The following is a 9507-nucleotide window of genomic DNA, read 5'->3' as shown; positions in this document are numbered from 1 at the left end:
CCTTCCCTTCCCGCTGCCTGGCAAGGCAGCCTGGCCTCGTGCCAGCTGCAACCCGTGGAGCCACTGCGCCAATCCTCTGCCAGGGAGCCCGTGCTGTTATCTAACTTTGCTAAGGGAAGTTCTCCCCTCAGGCTGGGCGCCATGACCAGGGCCTGCCAGGTGAGAGCCGGGAGCCAGCTCCATGCCCACAGTGAGGCGCACCGCCCCATCAGGCACACTGGGCAGAGGAGCCCGGGTGCAGCGGATGGCAGGGCCTGCCGTGGAAACCAGCTCAGCTGGGAGGTGAGACTCGGCACTGCAGGCAGCTCAGCACAAAGGATAAACTGTGTGTTGGCATTTACAGGGGCATGAAGGCGCATCATGCGGTCACATGCGGGCTTGTGAGCCTCCCGGGGTTGTTTGTGGGTTTTGAAGCTGATCCACATGTGCCCGGCTAGGTGCACGGGTGTGCATGTGGCATGCATCATTGGGGCTTTCTACCATCCGCAGAGCCTGAAGTCTGTTCTCCTAGGGCAGTGGTCGGCAAACCCATTCGTCCACAGAGCCAAATATCAACAGGACAGCGATTGAAATTTCTTTGAGAGCCACATTTTTTAAACTTAAACTTCTTCTAACGCCACTTCTTCAAAATAGACTCGCCCAGGCCGTGGTATTTTGTGGAAGAGCCACACTCAAGGGGCCAAAAAGCCGCATGTGGCTCGCGTGCCGCAGTTTGCCGACCATGGTCCTAAGGGAAGTGACAAAACCTGCGGCCTGGTCCCTCTAGTCTTCCGGAGAGGGAAGGAGGGGCAGGTGGGAGGGGCAGCTCTGCAGACCTGGCTCAGGCTTGTCCTGGATGATGTCCTGCTTCCCAGCCCATCCTAGGAACCTCGGTGACAACTGGCTCTTTGCTGTAGTCCTCTCCCTGGCCCTCTCACCAAGGTGCTGGCCTCTGTGGTCCCCAGGCCACTGAATGTGTGGTTGAAGCCAAGGTTCTGTATGTCACCTTCCACAGAAGACCAACATCAGAGTAGGGGTTGTCAGCTGTCAGTCATGCCACACACTGGTGTGGGATCTTGAACAAGCTGTGCAGATAGTCTGGGTCTCCAGGCCAAAGCTGCTGGACATTGTGACCTTCGGCTGGGGCTCTGGCTCTGACGCTCTAGTTGGATGCAGTAAGCAGTTGCTTCCTTTACTGTAGCTGATCTCTCTGCAGTCCTCCACTGCTCTCCAAGATCCCACTTCGCACAGAATCATACTCCAGGAACCTTTCCTGGCCTCTTCCAAACAGCCCTCATCTTATCTTCTAACGACCCTCCCTCCCTTCCTAAGGGCCCTCCCCAAACCATGTTCTTTTCCCAAATTAATGAAAAATTAATGTCAATTTTTAAATTTAATAAAACAGTATATGGCTCAAAGTTCAAAACTTTTGATAAAGGTATCCTTTAAACATGTCATATCTATCCCTGTCCCTCCTCCCCACTCCCCTTCTTCATAACTAATTTAATTTTGTGTTTAGCCTTCTAGTGCCCTTAGCCTCTGTGAGCCCGGGGCGAGGACACGAGGACGCGGGGGCCCGGTGTGCAGGCTGCCTGCACTTGTAGGCTGGGGCTGACTGAGGCTGAGCTGGTACAGTAACCACTCCTTGGCCCGAGAACCCTGCCACGTGCAAGGTAGGCTTGCCACAAAGTTGGAGTGGGGAGGTGCCCACGGAGCGTGATTTCAGAGGCAATAGGACTACATGTCTCAAAATACCCACTGGCTGCACGACATTTCATTCTCAGAGATCGTTCCTGCGAGCTCTCTGCAGACCCCTTCAATGTAGGAATGAGTGCTTACTGCATACCTGGCCCAGCCTAGCTCCTGTGAGGAATTCAAAGTCAAATAACAAACCCAGCCAGGCAAGTCCCTACCCTTAAGGAATTTTCATGCCACTGAGTCAGTCCACCTGGCACCCCCACTCTGCACCCAGGGTGTCCAGCCAGCAGCATCACCTATGGTCACACACGGGCCACATCAGCAGGTTGCTGAATCAAGATGCTAGGGACGCACTAGCCAGTTTGTTCAGCGGATAGAGCGTCGGCTCTCGGACTGAAGGGTCCTGGGTTCAATTCCCGGTCAAGGGCACATTCCTTGGTTGCAGGTTTGATCCCCAGCCCCAGTCCGGTGCGTGCGGGAGGCAACCAATCGATGTGTCTGTCTCACATCAATGTTTCTCTTTCTCTGTCTCTCCCCCTCCCTTCCACTCTCTCTCTAAAAATCAATGGAAAAATATCCTCGGGTAAAGATTAATAACAACAACCAAAAAGATGCTAGGGAGGGCAGAGGTATGGAGAGGGGAGGCCATATACAAGCCTGGGGACATTCAGAGGAGCCACATGGCAGGTGTGTTGGGATTGTCTGCACTTTTTTAAAAAATACACTGAGTGGCCAGATTATTATGATCTCTGAATGCATAATAATCTGGCCACTCAGTGTGTGTGTGTGTGTGTGTGTGTGTGTATTAAAGGCCTGGTGCATGAATTCGTGCATGTGTGGAGTCCGGCCAGCCTGGCCAGGGGGAGGGGACATGTGCTGTTGGCTGGCCTGCCTGCTGATCGAACTCCTGGTTGAGGGGACAATTCGCATATTAGCCTTTTATACTGAGTGGCCAGATTATTATGCGTTCAGAGATCATATAATCTGGCCACTCAGTGTGTGTGTGTGTGTGTGTGTGTGTGTGTGTATGTATTTATTTAATTAAGGTATTATATGTGTACATATCTTACCATTGTCCCCCCCACCCCAGTGTATATATTAATTTCAGAGACTAAGGGAGAGGGAGAGATAGAAACATCAATGATGAGAGAGAATCATTGATCAGCTGCCTCCTAGGGATGGAGCCTGAAACCTGGGCATGTGCCCTTGACTGGAATCGAACCCGGTACCCTTCAGTCTGCAGGTTGACACTCTATCCACTGAGCCGAACCGGCCAGGGCTGTCTGCACTTCTTGGGTTTCCTGGCTCAGAGGTCTTGCTGAGATAGCTCCCCTGGTCGGGGTATATGTGGATGCAGTTTCTGGCAGAGCTCTCACCTGCACCCATCTGCACCCCCAGGTCCCGGACAGTCATCTCTCCTCGAAAGCAGTTTCCCCAAAGGCAGGGAGGAGGAGGAGCCTGCACTGGTGGCGGTGGTCGTCACCGCAGTCCCTCGTCACAGGACTAAAGACCAGAAACGAGCCTGCATTCAATAACTGGGGCTGCTCACGCCGGCTCTGGCACCTCGATGAAGTGCCAGCCACGGACCATGAATATCTAGGTTACATTGGGGCACGGAGATGCACATGTGAAATACAATTGAGAGAAGAAAGCAAGATGCAGATCAGTAAGTGCACATTGATTACAATGACATAATTTTTTAAAGCCTCAATTCCAGTGTCACCTCCTCCAGGTAGCCCTCCCGGTTCCCTTAGCCTAGATGAGGTGCCTTCGCTGGCACTTGGGAGTGTCTGTCCCACAACTGAGCCTGTCACATCATCCTACATTCATCCCTGCAGGTGTGTCTCCCTGGCAGATGATGGATTCAGGAAAGCCATCTTTAGTAATTTGCATCCCCAGGATCTGAGTTGGTGTGGGTGCTCAGTTCATGCTTACAAACCTGAGCTAAACAAGGACCAGAGGGGAATTTAGGGGAATTTAAGAGCTTAGTCCACTTCCTTATTTTACTCTTTTTGATTTCCTGAGTTCAAGGGAGGTCGTGATGTAGGCCAGGGTGGGGCATGTGCCCTTGACCAGAATGGAACCTGGGACTGTTCACGCTATCCACTGGGCCAAACCAACTAGGGTTGTACTGTTGTTTCAAGCTGTCTGATCATGATCATTTGCAGCCTCTCACACCAGGTCCCCGCTCCGTCACCTGTAACCACACCCAATCGGAGATTTGAGAAAGTACCTCCAGCAGATCCCTCATTGAGAACTCCTGGCCTAGTACACTCTCTCCTTTTAAAGATGAGGAAGCCCAGGTGACTGGGCCCAGAGGAGTCTGGGTTGCGGTCAGGATCATATTCCAAAGCATGACACGGCCCTCACCTTTCTGGAAAAGCCACACCCAGAAAGGGCACAGAGCTAGACCTCTGGACCCCAGGACAGTGCACAAGGAGAACGCAGGGAGGCGTGGGGACTGCTGCACAGCTCGCGGGAGCGCCACAGCAGGCAGGCTGCGGAGGAGCCGGCAAAGGGTGGCCACTGGGGCCACTTATGCAGAGCACAGCTTGTCCCCGTCAGCCCGGGCTGCCCGAGCCAGGGTCAGCTGAGTGGCCCTGTTTACACAGGGACGGACCTGCCCTGCACCCCTTGGAATGTCTGGCGGAAGCCTGCCCAGCACCAGCCAGCTCTGCCCCAGGCACCAGTGCCAGGCAGGGAGGAACAGGAGCGCCACCTGGGGGACAGAGGCCAAAATGCACACGTTGGTTTTCTAGAACAAAGGCTAAAAGAAGCAAGTTTCTTTCATTTTATTTTAAGAAGGACAAAAATTGTTATTAAAACATCTACATTATTATCAAGATACTAGACCTTATGGATATTTAATATTAAAGTGTGGTATTCTTAAAATTTTAATACACATTTTAAAAGGACCATTGCATTGATTCCTGCCCAGCTGAGAAATGCAGCCTCCCTCCCTGCCCCGCCCCAAAGGGACACTCCATCAAGGGCGCCTGCCCATCGCCATGGGGCGTGACCTCTTGTGCCTGCCCGAGGGCGGTGGGCACAGGCCCTGGTTCCCCTCTCCGAGCCTCCCCGTCAGGATCACAACTGAAATCATCGCCCTCATCATTCCAAGCGCACTCCTGTCTCCCTCCCCACCCCTTCCTGCCTCCTGCTGGGGATCCAGCTCGGCCAGGCCAGGAAGGCCCAGATCCGGAGGCCCTGGGACGAAAAACGGGTTGAAGAAAAATCCGGACTCTAATCCTTTTCCCTTGGGTGAGGGGTAAACACCAATCCTCTGCTGTTCTTGCGCACTCCTGCTCTCTGCCCAGGAGGGGGCGCTGGGAGCTGCAGGCAGAGCTGGGCCCCCTGCAGATCCCCCTCTGCCTGCTGCCCAGTCACCTCTGGCCCTGGCCCTAGTCCCTGAATCCCCGGAAATGGCCTGACGACCTTGAAAACCTCTCCACATTACACCAGGGTGGCTGCATTTTTCTGGTCAAATTCTTTATCTTTAGCCCTCCACAGAAGTGATTCGTTGGATACCACACACATATATAATATTATATAGAGCGATATATTTAATACCTGTGTATATATGCATCACGGGGCGACATATATACACACTAAAACAAGGCTGGTGACAACAGACTGCAACACCACGGACCAGGGGAAACATTCATGGCCACGGCCCCCACACTGGGTGTGGTCTCTCCTGCCCTCCGGCCACGCCGCCAGCACCCGCACTCTGCAGTGCTGGCCTGCGGGGGAGGGGGCAGGGGGAGGGAGGGGTGCATGCCACAATCATTGGGGGAAGGGTGGGCAGTGGTGGCAAGAGAAACAGGCTTCTCTGAGCCCGATGCCCGTCGTCCTATCATCACACTGTCAATCATTGCTTGAGGAGAAGTAAGGGGTGCTCTATACTCTCCGTCTCACCCCCGACCCCAGCCTGGGTCCCTGGTTCCTTCTGGGGGGGCCCCACTTCTGTGCCAATGGTGTGGGGCATTCTGGAATGTCTAGGGAACCAGGGGAGACTGGGCCTGCACACAGGGGGTGGGATGGAGAGCAGAGGGCGCACACAGACATTAGACTACACGAGGACAGGAGAGGGGCTTGGTGGGTGGGGGCAGGGGCTGGGGGGTCAACTGGGGTCCTAGGCAGCTGGCAGGGCCAGGGAGCAGGGAGGGGCCAGGACAGATAGTCATAATGGTATTTCTGGGTCTAAGGGAGAAGGAGGAAAGGACCATGCTGGGTCCCCCAAAAAGAGGGGCTGTGTCTGGTCCTAGAATGGCCCATGATGCCCCGGGGTCATGTCTCCCTTTTCTCAGCATCCCCTCGCCTCAGCACCTCATTCCCTGCCCCTCCCACCTGTCCCCGAGTGGTGTGGGAAGAGACCTCTGCTGGACGCTCCCCACAACCATCCTCAGGAGAGGACTTCCCCTCCTCCGTGCTGACAAGACCAAACCCCTGAGCTTCCTTCCCCAGCCCCTGGGTGGCGCTGCCTGGGACCCCAGCTGCACACTGATCCAGAGGCGGTCACATAGCTAATGACGGGCCCTGAGTCTCCTGACCAGTCTGCACCCCAGGTCTACCTCATGCCGTGGGATGGAGACCCTGTGTAGGTCACTCCTCCCCTTTAGGCCTCAGTTTTCCTATCTGCAGAATGGGGGCTTTGGGCTGGGTCGTCACCAAAGGCTCTGAGGATCTACAATCTACATTCAATGGCTCAAGAATGAGAGGGGCTGGGCTGGCGGCCTCACTAAAGGGCTGGACCCCAGAGATCATCTAGCCCAGTCCCTCCCACTCTTCCAACCGGAGGGAAAATTGAGGCCCCAGAGGGTAAGTGACCAATACCGTGTCCCAGCTCCATTCTGGGGCTGCACTTTAAAGCTAATTGGGGCCTCCTACCCTCTGTTGTGTCCTGATCTGTCCCCAGGGAGGTGGGGGTGGAATGAAGGTGGGTAGAGAGGACCCTCCTGCTGCAGATTCAAGTGGGGACCCCAGGCTCCCCAGCCCTGAGCTTCGGGCCCCCTTTAGGAGCAGACAGAAGTTAAAGCTGTAGCTGAAGCTGGAGGGGTCCAACCAGGGGCGCTGGGGCTGGGGGGAAGGGGCTGCCCAGGGCTTCAGGGGGATGAGGACCCTGGGACCCCTTGAGCCACAGCACGTGCACCTGGCTTGCACACTGGGTAGTGGGAGCGGATGGGATGGGTAGGGCCTCCAGGGCCAGGGGCTGCCTGATGAGGGCGGCCCCCGAACCCCCCAGGCTGCCCCGGCCCTTCCGCCAGGCCCTCTGTTCCCACCCACACCCCTGACCCTAGGACTTCACCCACAAGCAAGACCTGGCCTACTCCCCGGGGACCGTGGCAGCAGCAGGGGCTTCTGGGGCGGCGCCCGCGGTGCCGTCCTCCTGCAGCAGGAAGTTGTATTTGCCGAAGTCGTCGTCCCGGGGACACAGAAGCATGTCCTTGCGGGCCTTGGCCAGCTTCTGCTTCAGCACCTCGCGCCGGTCCAGCCACTCGTTGAGCTCCTCCTGCCCGTGGGCGCAGCGGCACTTGTCCCCGTCCGGGCAGGCCTTGCCCTTCTGGAGCCTGTTGGCAGCAGGAGGCTCACTGCCCACGCCCTGTGCCCTGTGCCCTGTCCACCACGTCGGCGGGACCTGGGCCAGCAGCTTAGCCTCCCCCAAGACAAGCTCCACCCCGGGCGGCTTCGGTGCTGCTGCGTGCCGGCACGTCCCAGCCTTTTCTAGGGACCCAGGGCTGCGGAGTAGGGTCTGGCCAGGCCCACCCACCTCACCCCTCCAACCCTGCCCTGCCCGGCGCCAGGCTCCTCACGTCCAGGGGCAGCTGTTTCTGGACACGCCATCCCTGGAGTGCCATCTCCAGACCCAGCAGAGCCGGAGCTAGCCACGGCCTCTGTTTCCCGGGGCCGCGGCCCGTCCGCCCTCCCCGCGCCCCGCGCCCGCCCCGCCAGCACCTGTCGCAGAGCCGGAACTCGCCCATGGGGAAGCGGTAGGCCCAGCCGCTGGCGTCGCTGTCGGACGTGAAGACCTTCTCCTTGTGCTTCTCGGACTGGATGTGCTGCTGCCACTGCTTCTTGCTGTTGCTGTTCTTGCCGCAGAGCCAGCAGTGGTAGCCCATCTGGGGGCACAGCCACCATGGGTGCCCGCTCCGCACACCCCTGCCGGAGGCTGGGCCCCTCCCCGCGGCCCAAGCGCGCGTGGGCATTACCATGATGTCGGCGTAGTCCGTGGGCATCTGGATCTGCTTCTCCCCTTCCCGGGAGCTGATGGGGGTGCCTTCCCCCGGCTTCCCCGGGTTGTGCTTCTTCAGCCACATGTCGTAGGTCTGCTGCATGTCCAGGACTGGAGGGACACAGGGGACAGAGTGCATGGGAGGGTGCTCCATCCGTGCTGCCCGGGACCCCTGCTGGACAACTGGGGCTTCTCAGGCCCTGCTGCTGGGCTGCCCGGGCAACCCCAGAGAGCGTGGCCTGGTACACCCGGAGAAGGGCCCGGTGGCCAAGGTGCTCTCAGGCCTGCTGAAGAGTCGGGGTGTCCGGCAACGAGGGGACACAGGGCCAGGCCCCGCCTTGGCCGGTCTGCCACTCACTCTTGTTCTCCTTCATGAAGGTCCACATGTCCCGCTCCTCGGGGCTGTGTGCGAAGGAGCAGTTCCCCACGTACTGGCACTTGCGGCCGTTCTGCGCGTGGATGCAGAGCTGTGGGGGCGCGGGGAGGTCCTGCTGAGTACCGCCGGATGGCGCCACTGCCCACCAGAGGGCAAGCCCTCCGGGGCCCCACGGCACCCCTCCGAGGCCCCATCGCCACCCTCCCCGCCAGGGCTCACGTCGTATTGCTGTGGGAAGTTGCGAATGGAGGGCAGTGGCCTCACTGACACCCACTTCCTCTTGGCCTTGGACATCACCAGCAGGACCCGCCGCTCCTTGGTCCAGCTGTGGGCAGAGCGGGCCGTCGGGAGGGCGTGGGCAGAGCCTCTGGCTGTGTGGCCTCCGCAGAGAGCCGTGGCCTCCTCACCCGTGGCACTCGGGTGGCCCCCAACCAGCGCATGCCCACTCACCAGTGCCCGTGCCCTCACCCAGCCCGTGCCCATGCCCACTCACCAGTGCCCGTGCCCTCACCCAGCCCAGCCCATACCCACTCACCAGTGCCCGTGCCCTCACCCAGCCCGCGCCCACTCACCAGTGCCGGGCCTTGGCACTGCAGTACTTGAGGTCTTTGTCAGGCTCCACCACCTGCCCGTTCCTCCAGCACTGGCCACACACGAACTTCATCTGCAGGTCAAAGGTGCTGGGCCCATGTGTCCGCGGGGCACCCTGTGGGCAGAGGGGCTGGTGAAGCTCAGGCACCAGGGCTAAGGCCTGAGGTCCATCATGAGGCCCCTCCAGGGGCATTGGGACTGCCCGGAGCCTTGGGATGGGCCAGTCCATTACCACTGGCGGGAAGTGACCCCCAGCTCCAGGCCCATCGCCTCTCCACGTGGGAGCGAGGCCCGGAATGGGAGTCCCGACTCCTGACCCCGTGCTCTCCGCCTTAGCTGGCTAGTCCACATCGGCCTGGTCTGTGGGGCTGCTGGCATTTCTCTGGGCACAGCATGCGACCTCATAGCTCCCTGCCTTTGCACAGGCCGTTCCCTCTTCCTGGAATGCCCTTTCTCTGTTCTTCATAGGTTTGGTCTAGAAACTTTCACGACTCAGCTCAAGCACCTCCTTCAGGAAGCCTTCCTAGAGCTCTCCTAAGTGGCAGCTGCCCATCCTCCGAGCTCCCACAGCACCGAAGCTGCCCCATGGTGATGGACTCATCCAGTTCCGAGGGCCGGGCCCGCTGGAGAG

General features: G+C 58.5%; 1 protein-coding gene across 1 annotated transcript in view; it reads right to left on the bottom strand.

Annotated features, from left to right (window-relative positions):
* Positions 1-4453: 4453 nt before the first annotated feature.
* The window catches only part of ZC3H7B (zinc finger CCCH-type containing 7B), a 39705-nt gene continuing 34651 nt past the window's right edge, over positions 4454-9507 (bottom strand). Inside the window, exons 18-23 of the mRNA XM_054719565.1 lie at positions 8858-8991; positions 8505-8610; positions 8268-8376; positions 7887-8020; positions 7633-7796; positions 4454-7247 (exon numbers count right to left, since the gene is read on the bottom strand). Coding sequence (XP_054575540.1) covers positions 7004-7247; positions 7633-7796; positions 7887-8020; positions 8268-8376; positions 8505-8610; positions 8858-8991 — 891 coding nt within the window. The 3' untranslated portion in view covers positions 4454-7003. The remainder of the gene's footprint in view (positions 7248-7632; positions 7797-7886; positions 8021-8267; positions 8377-8504; positions 8611-8857; positions 8992-9507) is intronic.

The sequence above is a fragment of the Eptesicus fuscus genome, chromosome 7 (assembly GCF_027574615.1).
Source record: "Eptesicus fuscus isolate TK198812 chromosome 7, DD_ASM_mEF_20220401, whole genome shotgun sequence".
NCBI classification, from domain to species: Eukaryota; Metazoa; Chordata; class Mammalia; order Chiroptera; family Vespertilionidae; genus Eptesicus; species Eptesicus fuscus.
This window is presented reverse-complemented; position numbering and strand designations above follow the sequence as displayed.